At 43.3% G+C, this 20,735-nt stretch overlaps 1 protein-coding gene across 1 annotated transcript in view; it reads left to right on the top strand.

Moving 5' to 3' along the window:
- LOC109918999 (hepatocyte growth factor activator-like) overlaps window positions 1–20,735 on the top strand; it is a 75,399-nt gene that overhangs the window by 32,991 nt on the left and 21,673 nt on the right. Inside the window, exons 8-11 of the mRNA XM_048594991.1 lie at window positions 466–640; window positions 11,080–11,174; window positions 12,116–12,229; window positions 13,163–13,294. Coding sequence (XP_048450948.1) covers window positions 466–640; window positions 11,080–11,174; window positions 12,116–12,229; window positions 13,163–13,294 — 516 coding nt within the window. The remainder of the gene's footprint in view (window positions 1–465; window positions 641–11,079; window positions 11,175–12,115; window positions 12,230–13,162; window positions 13,295–20,735) is intronic.

Below are 20,735 nucleotides of genomic sequence, written 5' to 3'. Positions count from 1 at the left end.
TTCTGAAGAAGGGTCTAGGCCCGAAACGTCAGCCTTCCTGCTCCTCTGATGCTGCTTGGCCTGCTGTGTTCATCCAGCTCTACACCTGGTTATCTCTGATAACATACTGGGTTGTCTTGAGAGGCAATCATTCTTAAAATTGAGGAGATTTGTATCCAAGATCAAGGTCATGCTGAATGAAACAATCTAGTCAAATCGCTAAAATCCCATCAATTTTGAATAATACATATCATGTGTAGTTGAGAAAATTTTGCAATAAATCTATACCAGTAAGTAAGTCTGGCATTTATATCAAGTGAATGTAACATGAAAAGCTTTGAGCAACAACAGCAACCTGCTTTTGTATAGCACCTCTAACGTAAAATTGGAGACAAGAAAGAAGTAACCAGCCAGTGTTGAGGAAGTAGTTTTCCAGGATTATTAACGCATTGCTGCTTAACATTTCCAAATGTATATTTTACCCAGATTCTGCTGCTAACTGTTATGAAAATAATGGGACCTCTTACAGAGGGACAGTGAAAAGGACAGCCTCAGGGAGCAACTGCCTGGCTTGGACATCCAATTTTATAAGCCTGGAGTTTAACATCAAAGATGTGGAAGACCCCCTGCGCTTGGGTTTGGGAAAACACCCTTACTGCAGGTGGGAGCGACGTGCTTTATCGAACGTGCATGTCTGTGAGGCGGTGGGGATGGGGGTGGGGTTCACGAATACAGTCTCAGATTTTCCCAGGTTTCTCCCTTTCTTCCCTGAATAAAAAACAGGCAAATGTTGTCAGCCTGTGGTCTTTTGGTAGTTCAATTATCATTCCAGGTGTTTGTGTCCTGTTAGGGAATGTCGGGTCTGTAGTCCAATACTCTCCCGGCCAGCCTCCCAAATGCCAACCAGCAAAGACCCCACTTCATCTAAAACTTGTCCAGCTCATAATCCTCTTCAAGCTCCACATTCCTTCGATTCCGGACCATTGGATCCCCAATTTTCTATATTTAACATTTGGTGGCTGTGCCTTAGATCCTGACCGCCATGAAAATCCTTGAAACTGCTATAAATTCAGTAAGAGAGAGATTTGGAATTGGAACCGTACAAGCTGTTCAACAATAACATTTTATTATTTCTTCTGAGCGAACACTCTCTGCTGGTCCATTTGTGTGGATGGAAGCCTCAAGTGGACAAAATGCACGATGCAATTTTCAATACACTACTGACCCTAAACTGTGGAATTCCCTTCTTAACCCTCACTGCCTCTCTAGATTGCTTTCCTTCTATAAGATGCAATGGTCCCACTAAGTTGCACTTCTTTGCAACAACGCAGTAGTCCCAAAGCTACTGCACAGGTCTTATTAATCCCGTGATTAATACCACGGGAGGCCGACTGAGCAAAAAAGTACTTGAATGAATCGCACACTTAGAAAAATGATCACTCACAAGAGCAATAGTTGAACGAGGACCTCTGTCACACATCCTCATGCCTTTCTGCAGTTCTGTATCAAATTTCATCTGTTTACAGTCCTGCGCATCATCTTGGAACCCTTTTCTACAACAATGGCACCATGTGAATGCAATTAGTTATTCTGATGGAGCACAAAGAAGGAAATGGTAGAAATGCACAATGGGACAATCAGTCAAAAGATGCAAATCAATATTTTGAGTGTGCATATTTCCAGAGAAGATAAAAACAAGCAGTTTTTTGGTTGAATCAGGAAAGAATATTGAGACAAAGAGGAGAGGACAAGGGGTTAATGGGTAGACAGGTCTATATAATACCTCATACAAAACTGGTGGATCATTATTTAATCAATGGAAAGGAATTAAATAGAAAAACATGTCAAAATAATTTACAATGTTATTTATTTATCAAGCACCTTTAACCCAGTCAGATGTCCCTAGGCACTTCACAAGAAGTAAGATTTGGCAAGAACCCATCTAAATAAATATTTGAACAGGTAGAGAAAAATTTAGTGGAAAAAGTAGGTTTTAAGGATTATGTTGACTGGTTTAAAGTCAGAATTGTAAAACTTAGAAGTTAGAACAATTGAAATCAGGGATGCACAAAGATGTTCAGAGATTTCAGAGTGTGGGCTGGAGGGAGTTTACTGTAAATCCATAATGGCACAAGAAATAGGAATAGGAGTAGGCCATTCAGCCCCAAGAACTTGCACTGCCATTCATTAGGATTATGGCTGGTCCAAGGTCTCTCACATCCACTGTCCTGCCTTTCCCCTTAGTAGCCCTCGATCAAGAGTCTATCTATCTATCTCGGCCTTACAGAGAGCATGGGGAATACAGCCACAGAGAATTTTGAGAACAGGCTTGAGAGTTTTTAAATCCAGGTGTGGCTTGACTGGGAACCGGTGTAGGTTAGTCAGCGAGGGGTGACGTGTGGATGGGACGAGAGTGTGGGTTAGGAGACAAGCTAGAGACTTTCAGATAAACTCAGGGCAAAGGATAGGAGGCCAGCTGGCTATAGTCACATCTGAGGGCGACGAAAGCATGGGTGAGGCCTTTAGCAGCAGATGAGCTGTGACATGCAGAGAGAAAGGTGATGCTGAGGACAAGACAATAGACATAGAAAGGGACAAAAAGATATGAGTATGTTATTGAGCCCAACGAATGTTCATATGTTTTATTCTTATTCACTCCGGGGATGAGGGAATTGCTGGCTGGGTCTGCATTTATTGGCTGTCCTAACTGCTCTTGAGAAGGTAATGGTGAACTACCTTCTTGTACTGCTGCAATCCCTGTGCTGTAGATATACCCACTGTGCCTTTAGGGACAGAATTCCAGGAATTTGACCCAGTGACAGTGAAGGAACAGTGATATATTTCCAAGTCAGGATGGTGTGTGGCTTGGAGGGGAACTTGCAGGTGGTGGTGTTCCCATGTATCTGCTGCCCTTGTCCCTCTAGATGGCAGTGGTCATGGGTTTAGAAGGTGCTGTCTGAGGATCTTTGGTGATTTTCTGCAGTGCATGTGATGCCAATCAAATGGGCTGTTGACACATTGTTCCATTTTAATGTACCACACTGAGCATTCACCGAACATCGAACAATACAAATTGAGAGTAACAACCAGTTAGTATTATTAATTGCATCTGTAATTGATAAATAAGTAATTAATAATCAGTTGTGAGTAAAGGCTATATTTTATTTCATTATTAATGTTTACTGATAAGTCTGTAATATGCTGGCTCCATTTTATTCATACTGTGAAAAACAAATAGACTGTAGGAACGTAAGAAGCATGAAGCCTCCAACCAGTCAGGTCTGTCCTCATGAGAAAACACAGCATAATGAATAGGAAATTTCTCATTTTTAGATACAGTAAGCATTACAAGATGTGTCATTGTCTTAGTATGAGAGTAAAGGAGTAAGGTCAGGATTTCTCTTATTGGAGACGGCCATAGTCTGGCATTTCGGTACAGTGAATATTACTTGCTGTTTGTCAGTCCAAGCCTGGAAATTGTCCAGTTCATGCTGCATTTGGACATGGACTGCTTCAGTATCTGAGGAATCATGAATAGTTCAAAGTTGTAGCAAAGATCTGTAGCTCGGGTTGTGGCTGAGGTAGTTGACTTGCTCGCCGAGCTGGCTTGTTCTCGTTCAGACGTTTTGTCACCGTGCTGGGTGACACCATCAGTGGACCCTCCGATGAAGCGATGTTATTCTACTCCACTTGTAATTTATACTGTCCCCTCCGTTATGGGGAGTATGTCATTTCCAGTTTCGATCTGTATGGGTTTATATATGGGGTCCAATTCTATATGTTTGTTGATTGAAGTATGGGTGGAGAACTATGCCTCTAGGAATAGACATGCACGGGAATTCCTAGAGGCATGGTTCTCCACCCATATTGCAATCAACAAACATATAGAATTGGACCCCATATACAAACCCATAAAGATCGAAACTGGAAGTGACAGTACTCCCCATACTGGACCAGACAGTATAAATTCCAAGTGGAGTAGAATAACATCGCTTCATCGGAGGCTCTACTGGTGATGTCACCTAGCATGGTGACAAAACGTCTGAGTGAGAACAAGCCAGCTTGGTGAGCAAGTCAACAACCTCATCATGAATGGTGCTGAACATTGTGCATTTTATGCTGTGAATGCTGTTTAGGAGCTGGTTTCAAAACCACACAAACTTAGGCTGAAAGCTGTCACAGTCCTTATGCAGTTTCAAACTGAGAGCCCCTTCGGGTGGCATTCATTTGTAGGAGAAATCAGAAGTACCATCATATTATGGTGCTGTGAAAATGGAAGCAATGCCACATGTAGTGCAAGAGGGTGATTAACTTGCGAGATGGTAAGTGTGGCAAATGATTGGATTTGAGTAGAGGGAGATTGAGTCTGTTCTAATATGTGATACTCTTCAGTTGCAACTGAAACTGGTGGTAGGAATTTGTAATTTCCTGCCCTTCAGAGAGATGTTGGACAATCGAATCTTTCAAGACTTAGCCAATTAGATTTCTGTTAGATAAGAGTTACAGGGAATGTGGAGGACAGACAAGTTAATGGGGTGGAAGAGCAGGTCAAACTTGGTCTGATTGACTGGCAGATGGCCTCAAGTGTCTTGAGCCATACAGTCATGGAAACAGGCCCTTCAGCCCAACTGTCCCATGCCAGCCAGTTTTTACAATTTAAACTAGTCCCATTTGCCTGCATTTGGTCCATACCCCTCCCTACCTATCCCATCCATGTACCTGTCTAAATGTTTCTTAAATGACAAAATTGTACTCACTCCCACTACTACCTCTGGCAGCCCATTCCAGATGAAACAGTGGCTAAACGGTCTCATCTGGAGGACATTCCATTCGCCAGAACTAACAACTCACACTTAAAAACATAAAAACGTAAGAGGAAAATATGTTCCATGGGAACTGCAGGTAATAGCTGATCCCATGACACGATTTGAAGCTGAGCAGTAAACTTTCCTAATCTCAGGATGTGTCCTCAGCTAACAACAATAAAATAAATGAGGTAACAAGGTGTAGAGCTGGATGAACACAGCAGGCCAAGCAGCATCATAGGAGCAGGAAAGCTGACCTTTCGGGCCTAGACCCTTCTTCAGAAATGGGGGAGGGGAAGGGGGTTCTGAAATAAATAGGGAGAGAGTGGGAGGCGGAAAGAAGATGGATAGAGGAGAGGATAGGTGGAGAGGAAACAGACAGGTCAAAGAGGCGGGGATGGGGCCAGTAAAGGTGAGTGTAGGTGGGGAGTTAGGAAGGAGATAGGTCAGTCCAGGGAGGACGGACAGGTCAGGTGCAGCTGGTCATTGCAGTCTGTGGGATGTTGCTGCGGCACCTTTTCTGTTCAAACAATGATTTACACAAAGCAAAAGCAATGGCATGTGAAGTGCCTTTGGGTACTTTGATAAGAAGCGAAGTACCAGACCCCACCACCAAAGACATTTTTCCCTCCCCACCCTTATCTGCTTTCTGGAGGGACAACTCTCTCCGTGACTTCCTTGTCCACTCCACACTCCCCTCCAGCCCCAACACACCCGGCACTTTTCCCTGCAAACGCAGGAAGTGCTACACCTGCCCCCATACCTCCTCCCTCACCCCCATCCCAGGCCCCAAGAAGACTTTCCACATCAAACAGATGTTCACCTGCACATCTGCCAATGTGGTATACTGCATCCGCTGTTCCCGTTGTGGCCTCCTCTACATCGGGGAAACCAAGCGGAGGCTTGGAGACTACTTTGTGGAACACTTACACTCGGTTCGCAATAAACTGCACCTCCCTGTCGTGAACCACTTCAATTCCCCCTCCTACTCCTTGGACGACGTGTCCATCCTGGGCCTCCTCCAGTGCCACAACGATGCCACCTGAAGGTTGCAGGAACAGCACCTCATATTCCGCTTGGGAACCCTGCAGCCCAATGGTATCAATGTGGATTTCACAAGCTTCAAAATCTCCCCTCCTCCGACCGCATCTCAAAACCAGCCCAGCTCGTTCCCGCCTCCCTAACCTATCCACCTATCCACACCTCCCACCTCAAGCCCCACCTCCACCTCCTGCCTACCAGCCTCATACCGCCTCCTTGACCTGTCCGTCCTCCCTGGACTGACCAACCCCCTCCCTAACTCCCCACCTACACTCACCTTTACTGGCTCCATCCCCACCTCCTTGACCTGTCTGTCTCCTCTCCACCTATCTGCTCCTTTATCCATCTTCCATCCACCTCCCCCTCTCTCTCTATTTATTTCAGAATCCCCTCCCTGTCCCCCATTTCTGAAGAAGGGTCTAGACCTGAAACGTCAGCTTTCCTGCTCCTCTGATGGTGCTTGGCCTGCTGTGTTCACCTAGCTCTACACCTTGTTATCTCAGGCTATTATATGGTTTCTTTCATGCCCTCAGGGCGTCCCAGGGTGCTTCAGAATGTGTGCATTCACTAGAGTCTAGCTGTCAATTGCAGAAGTGCAGAATAGTTCTGGTGTACACAAAATCCCTTCAGCCCATCATGCATGCACTCGTTCTTCAAATGATCATCATTACTTAGTGCCACCCTCCTGCATTTTTGCCATATTCTGCACATCATTTCTATCCAAATAATCATACAGAGCCCTCTGAGCGCCTCAATCGAACCTCCCTCTACCACATTTCCAGACCCCAACTACTCGCTGGGTGAAAATGTTTTTTCTCGCATCATGCTTGCTTTGTTTGTACCTCAATTAAAATCTATGTCCTCTTGTTCTTTTTTCTTTTACGAATGAGAAACAGCTTACACCATAAGACCATAAAAAATAGAAACTGGAGTTGGTCGTCTGGTCCCTTGAGCCTGCCCCATCATTCAGTAGAATCATGGCTGATCTGACACTCCTCACATCCACTTTCCTGCCCTTTCCCCACAATCCTTGACTGATCAAGAATCTATCTATCTCAGCGTTAAATATATACAAGGACTCTGCCCCCACAGCTCTCTGTGGCAAGGAATTCCAAAGACTCTCAACCCTCAGAAGAAATTCCTTCTCATCTCAGTCTTAAATTGGCATCCCTTTATTCTGAAACTCTGCCTCCCGTCCTAGACTCTCCCAGAAGGAGAAACATCCTCTCAGCATTTACCCTGTCAAGCCCCTTAAAAATCCTACATGTTTCAATGAGATCACCTCTCATTCTTCTAAACTTCAGCGAGTGGAGTCCCAATCTGTTTAACCTTTGCTCATAAGACAATCCCTCCATACCAGGGATTTATCCCAGTGAATCTTCTCTGAACTATCACCAATGAAATGATATCTTTCCTTAAATAACGGGACCAAAACTGCTCGCAGTGCTCCAGATGTGGTCTCACCAGCATCTTGTACCATTGCAGTAAGATTTCCCTACTCTTATACTCCAATCCCCTTTGAAATAAGAGTTAACATTCCATTAGACTTCCTGATTACCTGCTGTACCTGTGTGTGCGCTAGCTTTCTGTGTTTTGTGTACAAGTCCTCACAAGTCTCTTTGTGTTGCAGCTTTCTGCATGTTTTTTCCATTTAAAAAACTACTCTGTTCTTTTATTCTCGCTTCCAAAGTTATCAACTTCACATTATCCCCACACTATACACCATTTGCCAATTTTTTGCCCACTTTCTTGCTTGGCCTATCAATATCTCTCTACACTATTTGTCTCCCTCTTACAACCTGCCTGCCCACCTACTTTAGTGTTTTCTGTGACCTTGGCTACACTACATTCATTTCCTTCCTCCAAGTCATTAATATACATTTTAAATACTTGCTGTCCCAGCACTGATCCTTGTGGAACCCCACTGGTTACAGGTTGCCAACCTGAAAAAGAGCCCCTTTTCCCACTCGCTGATTCCTGCCCATTAGCCAATTTTCTATCTACTCCACCACCAAGTCATATCTTATGATGTAACATTTTGTGAGGTTCCTTGTTGAATGTCTTCTGGAAGTCCAAATGCAACATATCTACTGCTTGCCCCTCTATCTGTTCATGTTGAGTTTTCCTTGTCCTACTCTGTCCAGTGCACTTGCGATTTAGAAAACATTCTCTCAGCTTTCTTCACTCCAAAGAGAACAACTTCTTCAGTTTATCACTAAGAGCTAAAGTTTCTCATTCCTGGAGTCATTCTAGTTAATGACTTCTTCACCCTCTGCAATTCACAATCAGTGCACATTGAGTTCCCAGAGCAGCACTGAAAGGATTTGGAAAGTGTGAGTCCGGAAAATTCCTGCTCTACCGATCCCCCTCATTGCCTGCCAAACCATCCCTCTGGGGCTTATCCCAGGAGTAATCTTGACGGTGGCTCAGTGGCTAGCACTGCTGCCTCACAGTGCCATGAACCCAGGTTCAATTCCCTCGGGCGACTGTCTGTGTGGAGTTTGCATGTTCTCCTTGTGTTTGCGTGGGTTTCCTCTGGGTGCTGTGGTTACCTCCAACAGCCCAAAGATGTGCAGGTTAGGGTGGATTGGCCATGCTAAATTGCCCATAGTGTCCAGGAATGTGCAGGTTAGGTATGTTAGCTATGGGAAATGAAGGGTTATGGGGATGGGCCTGGGTGCGAGACTTGTTAGGGATTTGTTGCGCCAAATGGCCTGTTTCCACACTGTAGGGATTCTATAAAGGTGAGTATGTAGAAAGGGTCAATGGGTAAATGTGACCCCCCATCTATTCACTGGGGCATAAGCCCAGTTTGAATTGAATATTAACCCCCAGTCCCACACACTCCAGTCTGGTACTGAGGGGATACAACACTATTGGAAGTGATAACTCTCAGAAGAGGTGCTATGTTGAGGTCTCACCTGCCTATGCAAGTGGATGAGAAAGATCCCGTGGTATTATTCAACATGAAGTTAACCTGGTGTCCTGACCTATATTGGACCTTCAATTAGTCTCATTAAAAAAAAATTAATCTAGTCAGGCTGACATTGTTCACATAAAGTAATGGACTGAAAGGGCTAATGTTGGACACAGCATCAAACTTCAACTAGACTGATAGTGTCATATAGCCTTGAGCAAGTAAATCAAGGAGATAGCTTGGGATCTTGTAAGGGACTGATCAATGTCTGACTAGCTCAGGAAAATTGTAGCTGATTGCTATTATGTAATAAAATACATCATGTTCGCACAAGGACCTCTTCTTGTTAAGACTCACTAACGATTGTTCCTCTCCCAATTCTGTAATTCTGATCTGAAAAATAGAAGCAAGGTTAGAACAATCAGCCCCTCGAGTTTGCTCCTCCATTTGGTAAGATCATGACTGATCTATTTGTGTTTCAAGGGGAGAGTCCTCGGCCCAACCATCTTCAACTGCTTCATCAATGGCCTTCCCTCCATCATAAGGTCAGAATTGGGGATGTTCGCTGATGATTGCACAATGTTCAGCACCATTCGCAACGCCTCAGATACTGACGTAGTCCACGTTCACATGCAACAACATCTGGACAATATCCAGGTTTGGGCTGACAAATGGCAAGTAACATATGCTCCACACAAATGCCAGGCTATGACCATCACCAATAAGAGACAATCTATCCACTGCCCCTTGACATTCAATGGTGTTACCATCACTGAATCCCCCACTATCAACATCCTGGGGGTTATCATTGACCAGAAACTCATCTGGACTCACCACATTAACACAGTGGCTACAAGAGCAGGCCAGAAGCTAGGAATACTGCGTCGAGTAACTCGAGTAACACAATCTCAACTATCCTCGATAATCTTTTATTCCCTTATTGAAAAAGAATCCATTCACCTCTGTCTTAAAAAAACTCAATGAGAAACAGGTCCTTACACCCAGTCATAGACGAGGATCAGCGGCAGAATTGCTCTGCCCACAAATATCACATTAACCAGGTTTCTAACTGTGAACCTGAGATGCTGACCCATTGAAATGTCAGCTGTGAGTGTTTGTTCAACTCTTTGGAGTGGGAGAAGGCAGGAGATTGGGGTTGAGAACTATATCAGTCATGACCAAATGATGGAGCAGACTTGATGGGCCGAATGGCTTAATTCTGCTCCTCTATCTTATGAATTTGAACACAATTGCCTTTTGATGAAGTAGGGAAAAATGCTAGATTTTGAGCCAACTCTGGCAGTCAAGGACAGTCAAGGGGTAAAGTTTGACCCATCCTGCAGCCAATCAAAGTGAGGTATCCCCATCTCCAAGAGCTACTAGCCAGCCAATAGAGCTGGCAGTACCCCAGGACTGGAACTCATTGCTGAAAACTGTGTAGTCCTGTCTGTGGTGGGTTCAAGTCCAGCAGGGATAGGAGGAGGACCCGAAATAAACTTTAGGCCCTCAGTTGATCCAGCAGCTGACTGATGTCCCAATGCCTGCCCCATCAATAGCGGCAGGAGTGTGGATGCTGAGAATGGTACCCCTAGCAGGCACCCCATGTTACTGCCACACTTACCTACCCAGCCCTCCTCATAAAAGCAAGCCCGAGGTGCTCATTGTTATAAGGCAGTTAGTCCCTGAATGGGCCAACTAACATCATGAGATGAGTTCCACACATTAGGATATAAAGGACTGGTCCTGAGAGGAGAGATGAAGTATCCTAACCAGTTCATGAGTCGTTGTTCTTCATAATAAAGCACATAGTTAAAGTAATGATGTATACCTAAGTTCTTGATGCCTCACGACAGACAGCCATGAATCTTAGATGTATAGCTACTAGCTATTAAGTACTATGTTATAAAACTGTATACTGTTCAAGAAAGTTGAGCCAGTCTTCTGCCTAGGACATTGTGTGAGATCCTTCCCCACGTGGTTTCAGTAGCCTCAACTAAATCCAGCAAGAATGATTGGTGATGGCAAACCTACCCAAGACATTCCAGATCGTAGCTAACATTACAGGGCATCTGAGGGCATTGGATGATCATTTGGATAGAATTAGTGTGGAAGGCTATCGGGCAAAAGGACAGATTGGCACTAGGTTCGATGAGCTGGTACAAGCATCGTGGGCCAAATGGACTCCCTCTGCGCCATATCAATTCACTTATTCTGTGATCACAGTGTGAATGCCAGTTTATATTTCATATTCAATTCAGTGGTTTTAAGGATAGATGGAGGGGTTTAGACTGGGCAGGAGGTTCAGCCATTTTTAAGTTAACCACGTATCCATTTCAGAAACTCAGACAATGAACAGGAGCCATGGTGTTACACACTGATTGATGATCACATCTCCTGGGATTATTGTGATGTCCCACAGTGTCCAAAAGAAGGTGGGTAAATCAGTTGGCGCTTGGTCAGATATGGTCTTCATATTAAAGAATTTACTCCCACGCAACGGACATCTTCGCAAGGAAGACAGGATGGGACTGACATTCCTCGGGGAGAAGGATGAATTTCCATGGGAGCTGGAGGTGTGTGAGACTATGTTCCTCGTAGGAGGGTTACGTTCCTCAGTGTGGGAGAGGAGTTTGTGGGGGAACAGGCGGGTAGTGGCAGGGGAGTGTCTTTTCTCAGGAGCGTGAAATTCCTCAGGGTCGAGAATGTCCTTGGAGGTAGTTGAATTTGAGGAGTGAATTTCCTCCGAAAGACTCAATTTCCTCAGGGCGATGAATTTTCTTGGAGTGAGTGAATTTCCTCAATGGGGGGTTATATTCTTTGCAGTGGGGAATATTGAATTCTGTGGGGATCCTGCTGATTATTTGCCTCTTTGATTAACACATCCTGACTGCTGTCATGGTCACTGCAGTATTAAATACATACCCCTCCCTGTGGACCCTGTCAGGTTATTAGCGGGAACGGTGTAAGCCATGGTGATGTTATATAGCATATTACAGTAAATTACCATATGTTGGAAAGCTGGGTTTTAGAATTCAAAACAACACCTTGAGAAGTAAGTCTACCAAAATATGGGAAATTGTTAAAGTAGGTCACTGCAGTAGTTATAAGATTGCATAATTTATTCTTAATTCATGCACAGAATTTGCAAAAAATTTTGATAAAAGGGACAATAATGACAGGGGTATAATTATGGAAATTAAACTCCAGTTTAAGACAAAGTCAGTTGCTAATATTGAGGGTTTGGTTGGTGTTGAGAGTTTTATTCCATTGGAATATAGGCTAGGGGAATTAAAATTTGGTGTCACTTTGTTTTCAGTAAGAGAACTGAGCATGTAGCATTGGCACTAAAACCTCTTTGCTTTGAACTGGGCAGATCCCTGTTCTTCACATCCCTGTAAAAATGGAGGGACATGCATCAGAGATCCTCTGCTCAACTCTTACTACTGTCGCTGCCATGACCAATTTGCAGGAGTGAACTGCCAGGAAGGTAAGTGCTTCATGTGTACTTGAGAGGACTACGTACCTTATAACATGTCGTATGTGTTTGCTGAATGGCAGCATATGTGTGCAAACGGCTTGCCTTTATTGTGGATTCTGCATTTGGGCAGCACTTGCTGAGCAACCCAGAGTGTACTAATTGCAATAATGGCAATCAATTTAAGACAATCAGTCAGGCTCATGGCATGACTCACTTACACTTGCTAGAAGCAACATACGTTCATAAACAGGAACCTACTTTCTGGAAACAGATGGAGTGTGTGCACGTCTTGGGCTATTTTTGAATTACCGAGAAGGTGGGAGAGCCTTCCTCTTGGTTTCTCCACGACAACACCTCAGCCAATTCAAATTGACTTGCCAATCGCTCAGGACCCTGTAGTAGAAGTTGTTGTGATATTTTTTGAAATTTATTATTCTTGCATTTGTCTTGATGAGTGCAAAGTGAAAAACTTCAGAAACTAGTCACTCTTTTCAACAACAATCGTGCATACCTTTTATTCATTCAAGAGATGAGGGTCTCACTGGTTAGGCCAGCATTTATTGCCCATTTCAGGGGGCAGTTAGCCATCAACCTTATTGCTGTGGGTCTGGAGTCATATGTCAGACAGAACGGGTAAGGATGGCAGTTTCCTTCCCTAAAGGACATTAGTGATCCAGAAGGATTTTTCCTAACAATTAACAAGTTTCACGGTCATTATTCAACTCTTAATTCCAGACTTTTTGTTTTTGGATTCAAATTCCACCATCAGCCCGTGGCAGGATTTGAACCCAGGTCCCCAGAACATTACCTGGGTCTCTGGATTAACAGCCTGGCGATAATACCACCAGGCCATCACCTCCCCAGTTCACGTTGGATTCAGGTTTAATGATCACATAATCATTGCACGCCCAACCTTGTACATTTAGTGATTTTCTCTTTCAGTGAAATGCTTCGACAATACCCACTACAGGTACTTCCTTATTGGACAGAGCTGGATCCGCATCGTTGGAGACAAGGTGGAAAATTGCGTGTGTACTGACAGTGGGCCTGAGTGTGACAACGTTCGACATGAAGGTATCAATAAGAACTGGTAGAATATATTCAGGTGGCATTATAGACTGGTCCTTCAGTGATGATCCCTCTCTCTCCAACCCCACACACAGCTTTGTTAATATTTACTTCCTGCTTGTTTGTCTTGACACTTTAATGCTTGGCTAAGCATATTAATTGGAGACATCAGTACTGTGCCCTGTAGAGGCTAACGGGTAGAGATGTTCAAAATCACAAAACTGATGAAGAGTGACTAAAGAGAAACTCACAAAAGGGTTGGTAACCAGAGGACGCAAATTTACAGTCATTGGCAAAAGAACCAGAGGGGTGATGAGGAAATGTATCTTACCCAGAGTTTTAGATGGATTGGATTGGGTTATCTAAAGGGATGTGCCAACTCTCAAACGGAAATGGGATCATGATTTGAAAGGGGAGAAAATTACAGGAAAATTGGGGACAAAAGCAGAGAGAATGGAACACTTTAGGTAACGCGTTTTCACAATCAGCACAAGCACAATGGGCAGAATGGTTTATTTTCTGAGCTGCAAGATTTTATAATGAACTTAGACCTTTTATTTAAATTCATTTCTGAGATGTGAGTGTTCATGGCAAGGCCAATATTTATGACCAGAAAACATGATTCACTAACTAAGTGTGGGATCCATGCCTTCCACTATCCTCTCTCCCATAGCAATGGGAAACACATTTAGAACATAGAACATTGAACAGTACAGCACAGTACAGGCCCTTCGGCCCACAATGTTGTGCCGACCTATTATCCTACTAAGATCAAACTACCCTGCATACCCCACATTATACTATCATCCATGTGCCTATCCAAGAGTCGCTTTAATAAGAACGCATAAGAACTAGGAGCAGGAATAGGCCGTCAGGCCCTTCGAGCCTGCTCCGCCATTCAGTAAGATCATGGCTGATCCTTTCGTGGACTCAGATCCACTTACCCGCGTTCTCACCGTATCCCTTAATTCCTTTATTGTTCAAAAAAAATCTACCTTTTTTTAAAAAACATTTACTGAAGTAGCGTCAACTACTTCACTGGGCAAGGAATTCCATAGATTAACAACCTCTGGGTGAAGAAATTCCTTCTCAGTTCAGTCCTAAATCTGCTCCCTCTAATCTTGAGGCTATGCCCTCTTGTCCTAGCTTCACCTGCCAGTGGAAACATCCTCTCTACTTCTATCTTATCTATTCCCTTCATAATTTTATATGTTTCTATAAGATTCCCCCTCAATCTTCTGAATTCCAATGAATATAATCCCAATCTACTCAGTCTCTCCTTATAAACCAACACCCTCAACTCCGGAATCAACCTAGTGAACCTCCTTTGCACCCCCTCCAGTGCCAGTACATCCTTTCTCAAGTAAGGAGACCAAAACCGCACACAGTACTCCAGGTGTGGCCTCACCAGCACCTTGTACAGCTGCAACATAACCTCTCTGCTTTTAATCTCAATCCCTTTAGCAATGAAGGACAAAATTCCATTTGCCTTCCTAATTACTTGTTGTACCTGCAGACCTCCTTCTGTGATTCATGCACAAGGACACCCGGGTCCCTCTGCATAGCAGCATGCTGCAACTTTTTACCATTCAAGTAATAATCCTTTTTACTATTACTCCTACCAAAATGTATGACTTCACATTTATTTACATTGTATTCCATCTGCCAGACCTTTGCCCACTCACTCAATGTATCTATGTTCCTCTGCAAAGTTTCACAGTCCTCTGCACACTTTGCTTTGCCACTCATCTTAGTGTCATCTGCAAACTTTGACACCCTACACGTGGTCCCCAACTCCAAATCATCTATATAATGTCCAAGTAAAACTGCTAATCAGTTATAAAAACAAAGTTGCTGGAAAAGTTTAGCAGGTCTGGCAGCATCTGTGAAAGAGAAAACAGAGTTAATGTTTTGGGTCCAGTGACCCTTCCTCAGAACTGATGGTGGCTGGGAAAACGTCAGTTTATATGCAGAAAATAGGGAGGTGGGTGTGGTAGGGAGTAAACGATAAGATAGAGCCCAAAAAGAGAGAGAGAGACAGTTGGACAGACAAAGGAGTTGCTAACGATCAGGCTGGGAGGGTGAATAGTTGTTAATGGGGACTGATAGTGACTAACAACAGTGGGTGTGTAATGGCAGGCTATGTGGTAACAAGGCCTGGTGTGTGGGGTAGGGGACTGGGATATGGGGAAAGTTTAGGCCCTAAGATTATTGAACTCAATATTGAACCTGGAGGGCTGTAGGGTCCCCAAATGAAAAATGAGGTGTTGTTCCTCCAGCTTGTGTTGGGCTTCACTGGAGCATTGCAGCAAGTCAGAGACAGAGATGTTGGCCAGAGAGCAGGGTGGTGCACTGAAGTGGCAGGCAACAGGTAGTTCAGGGTCTTTTTTGCGAGCAGAACACAGATCAGTTATCTTTGATCTCGACTCCCTTTCACCTTAGAAAGAAATGGATAGTTTACAGCACACCTGGTAACATCTTGATGCCTACAGCACTCTTACGGGAATTTAGAGGACTCAGGAACAACTCATATAGAACTTCGAAACTGCTGTTCATGTCTCCATAACATTAGCCCCTTAAGCCTATTCCACCATTGAACAGGATCATGGCGAACCTGTCAATCTTCATGTCCACATTCCTGCCTTTTCCCTGTTACCCTGTAGCAATGACTCAGCCCTCATATCTCTCTGTGGTAAGGAGACCCCCAGCCCGCTGAGAGAAGAAATTCCTCCTCACCTCAGTCTTAAATTGGTACCCTTATATTCTGAGATTATGCCGTGTGGTCCTAGACTCTCCAATGAGGGGAAACATCCTCTCAGCAGTTACCCTGCCAAGGCCTTTAAGAATCCTACATGTTTCAATGAGATCGTCTCTCATTCCTCTAACCTCCAGTGAGTAGAGTCCCAGCTTATTTAGCCTTTGCACATAAGATAATGCCTCCAAACCAAACATCATTCCAATGAGCCTTTTCTGAACTGCCTCCAATGAAATAACTTTCCTAAATAAGGGGATCAAAACAGCTCACAGTACACCCAGATGTGGTCTCACCAGCACCTTGTTCAGCTGCAGTAAGATTTCCCTACTCTTATACTCCAAACCCCTTGAAATAAGGGCCAACATTCCTTTAGCAAGTGTTCCAAATGTATGTACCTTGCATTCCCCTCTCAATAAACCAGTCTAATTCCCTTTGATCTCCAATAACAATAATAATATAAAAATAATCATAACACACAAGCTGTCCATTTCCAACACAATGGTTACATGACGCCTTCTACTTGTTCCAAAACATAATAATCAGAGAAGCTAAAAGATACAGTTTTAAAAGATAATATTCTTATGAACCACATAATTATAATGTTGTGATCCCAGATGATGGTTATATTAGAGAAATAAGATTCTAGAGTGAAATGTGGCTTGATAGACCATAAGTTTGATTTTTGTTATTTGTTTACGGTGATGGTGAGCCACAGAACGCACACAGAATGAGGCAAAAAAAAATCTTTCTTTCCAAAAAGAAAAATTCAATCCTTTTTCCCAGCAATATCTTTTTCTGCAACTCAATCATGGGAAGTATCACTCCTATATTCACATTAAAATTTCTTACTCAACTGATGAAGCTGCAGGCATTTCTTTTCAGTAACTTCCTGTGCATTTGCTAGATGTGATTCTCTTTGTCTCTCCCCAAGACATACAGATACTTTCTTACTGACTTTTCTCTGACTTTCCCGAAGAAAAGCTAAACACTCTTTCCAGCCATATAGTCATAGAGTCATAGAGCCATGCAGTATGGAAACAGACCCTTTGATCCAACCAGATATCCTAAATTAATCTAGTCCCATTTGCCAGCATTTGGCCCATATCCCTCTAAATCCTTCCTATTCAGATACCTATCCAGATGCCTTTAAAATATTGTAATTGTACCTGACTGCACCATTTGCTCTGGTAACTCATTCCATACAAGCAGCACCCTCTGCATGAAAAAGTTGCCCCTTAGGTCCATTTTATACCTTTCCCCTCTCATCTTAAACCTACACCCCCTAGTTTGGGATCCCCTAACCTGGGAAAAAGACCTTGGCTGCTCACCCTATCCCTGCCCCTCATGATTTTATAAACCTCTATAAAGCCACCCCTCAGCCTCCGATGCTCCAGGGAAAATAGCCCCAGCCAAGTCAGACTCTCCCTATGCCTCAAACCCTCCAAACATGGCAACATCCTTGTAAATCTTCCTGCAATCTTTCAAGTTTAACAACATTTTTCTTTAACGGGGAGACTAGAGCTGAATACAGTATTCCAAAAGTGGCATAGCCAATGTCCTCTACAGCCACAACATGACCTCCCAACCCCTATTCTCAAAGCACTGATCAATAAAGTCAAGTGTACCAAACACCTTCTTCATTATCCTGTCTACCTGCGACTCCACCTTCAAGAACAATGAACCTGCACTCCTAGGTCCCTTTGTTCAGCAACACATCTTCCTCTTGGACTGCTAAAGTAGGGGTAAGTGGGTTTTGGGTTTTCAGTGCTGTGAAGACATTTTTTTAAAGATTCAGAAGGTCATTTGGAACTGAGAGCTAAAAAGAAGCTGCCTACTTTGACTGTTAATACAGCTTAAGACCTCTTTCCATCACTGAAGGCCTAGAGTTTGCTAATAACTACACTGCCTTTCTTGCTGTTAAGGATCTTTACTTCAGTACTGAACCTGCTTGTCACCCCTAGGCATCCATCTGGCCCTTGAGTTAAAACTTCAAGTCAACAATAAGCAGTAATTATCTCTCAGCAAGTAGCTTGTTGAATCATTAACTTAAGTCATATGATTTCTTGAAATCAAGAATGGCTGTCTTTAGCTCACTGTTCCAAAAGAACTTATGACCATTTAACAAAAAACCCCACAGCTCTGAAAATCAAAAACCCATTTACCTCCTTAGAGTTCAAGTTCGAAAATAATTATATGTTATAAACTTTTATCACACTTTCCCCTCCTGGAAATTATAGTGCATCTTTAAGAAGGCATTTTCACCTTCTATGAAAAATTCCCTTGTTTTGCTCTTTCTATTTTGCATTGACAATAATAACACATTGGATTTTCATAATCGTATTCTACATAAGTCTATTTTGATCTCATGCATTTGTTTTCCGTCCTATTTTCTATTGACAAAGTGCTCCCTTTAATATTGTCCCTTCCTGTTACATGAATGATTTTCAAATTGTACAGTTGTAGGATTAAACTCCAACGTGAAATAAATTGAATTGGCTGAAGACTAGCAGCTGTGATGCTGGGAACCTCAGGAGTAGGTTTATATTGTATACTTTCATCACAGGAAACTTCACTTCCCATTTTTATCTCATTTTCCCGTACTCTGATTCTTCCCTCATTGTTTTGTTAAGTCATTCTTTGCCAGTTTGTTAAATTTTTCCATCCTTCTGGAATTCTGCAATAATCATTGTGCACGTTTTCTTTCAATGGATGGTGCATCCTTTTTGAACATCTTTCGCTTCTTAGCTCAAAGGGCAGCAATCATGTCTGTTTGTGAGAGGATTGTCTGTTTAAGTCTCGCTTTACAGAAATTAAGTGCAAACATCAAGGACAACAGACGCAGTGCTACAGTGAGGAAGGACTGCATTGGTGAACATGTAGGGGTTCAGGTACATAACTCTTTAAAGTTTGCATCACATTTGGACAGGATGGTAAAGAAAGCACTTAACACACTTGCTTTCATTGCTCAGTCATTTGAGTATAGGAATTGGGACGTCATGATGAGGTTGTACAGGATGTTGGTGAAGCCTCATCTGGAGGACAGTATCCAGTTCTGGTCGCACTGTTATTGATAATAAAAGTCTTTATTGTCATGTATAATCAATGAGTATAGTACATAGAACATTGAACAGTACAGCACAGTACAGGCCCTTCGGCCCACGATGTTGTGCTGACTTATTATCCTACTAAGATCAATCTACCCTGCATACCCTACATTTTACTATCCTCCATGTGCCTATCCAAGAGTCGCTTAAAAGTCTCCAAAGTATCTGACTCCACTATAGTGCAATGTTTATACGCTGCCAATTGCAGCGCCGATATAGATATAAAAGTACATAGGCACAGCTTCTTTTATTTTTACAAGATTTCAGACAATACAGAAATAAAATATCCAGCATTAGAGATATAAAAGTTCAGTAAAGCAGACCACCTGGCACTGAGATTACAGTCCGCACCAGGCCCTGGCTCCACACTGTGCCAGTGATACCACACTGGGAGACTGCTGTGGGGGTGGGGGGGCCGGGGGTGGGGGGTTGATACACCACACTGGGAGACCGCTGTGGGGAGGCCGGGGCTGGGGGGTTGATACACCACACTGGGAGACCACTGTGGGGGTTAGTATTAGGCTAGAGAGGGTTCAGAAGAGATTAACTGGTTGTTGCTGGGTATGGAAGGTTTGAGTTATAAGGAGAGGCTGGATAGGCTGGGACTTTTTTCACTGGAGCATAGGAGATTGGGAGGTGACCTTCTAGAGATTTATACAATCATGACGGGTATAGATAGGGTTAATGGTAGGTGTCTTTTCCCTAGGGTGGGGGATTTCAAAACTAGGGGCATATTTTCAAAGTGAGAGGAGAGAGATTTTAAAAAGACATGAGGGGCAAGTTTTTACGCAAGTTTGGGTCGCAGGTGGAATGAACTTCCTGAGGAAGTGGTGGAGCCGGGCATAGTTACAGCATCCAAAAGACAGATAAGTACATGAATAAGAAAGGTTCGGAGGGATATGAACCAAACACAGGCAGGTGGGACTAGTTTTGTTTGGGATTATGTTTGGCATGGATTGGTTGGACCGAAGGGTCTATGATTATATGTTAAACCAACAGCTTGCATGCATGGTCATGTAGGACAGTGTGCACTCCCAGTGTCCTGAATTACACTCACCACTGCCTAACTATTGTATGGTGAATGGGAAGCTGGATGCCAGGAATGGATTTCCTCTTGTGGGGAAGACTGAAACAAGGGATGCATTTTAAAAGTAAGAAATTTCCCTTCTAAGACGGTGATGAGGAGAATTTTTTCTGAAGGTCGCTTGTCTATGAAATTGCCTTCCCTACAAAATAGTGGAGGCTGGATCTATACAATTATTCAAGGCCGGGTTAGACAGATTCTTGATTGAAAGACTGTCAAGCTTATGGAGTGGGGATGGGAAAGGCAGGTTAGTGGAGCTCAGACCAAAACAAAATCAGCCAAGGTCTTATTGAATGGTAGAGCATGTACAAAGGGGTAAATGGTCTACTTCTCTCCCTAAGTCCTATGTTCCTAACTTCAAAATCTAAAATACAAGTTATCCACCTCATTTGCTTTGAACAGGGGCCAGATGTAAAACTGAAGCAAATACAGAGAATCCTGGAAAACTCAGCAGGTCTGGCAACATCAGTGGAGGGAAATCAGACTTAACCTATAGGGTCTGAT

Source organism: Rhincodon typus, chromosome 3 (assembly GCF_021869965.1).
Source record: "Rhincodon typus isolate 14 chromosome 3, sRhiTyp1.1, whole genome shotgun sequence".
Taxonomy (NCBI): Eukaryota; Metazoa; Chordata; class Chondrichthyes; order Orectolobiformes; family Rhincodontidae; genus Rhincodon; species Rhincodon typus.
This window is presented reverse-complemented; position numbering and strand designations above follow the sequence as displayed.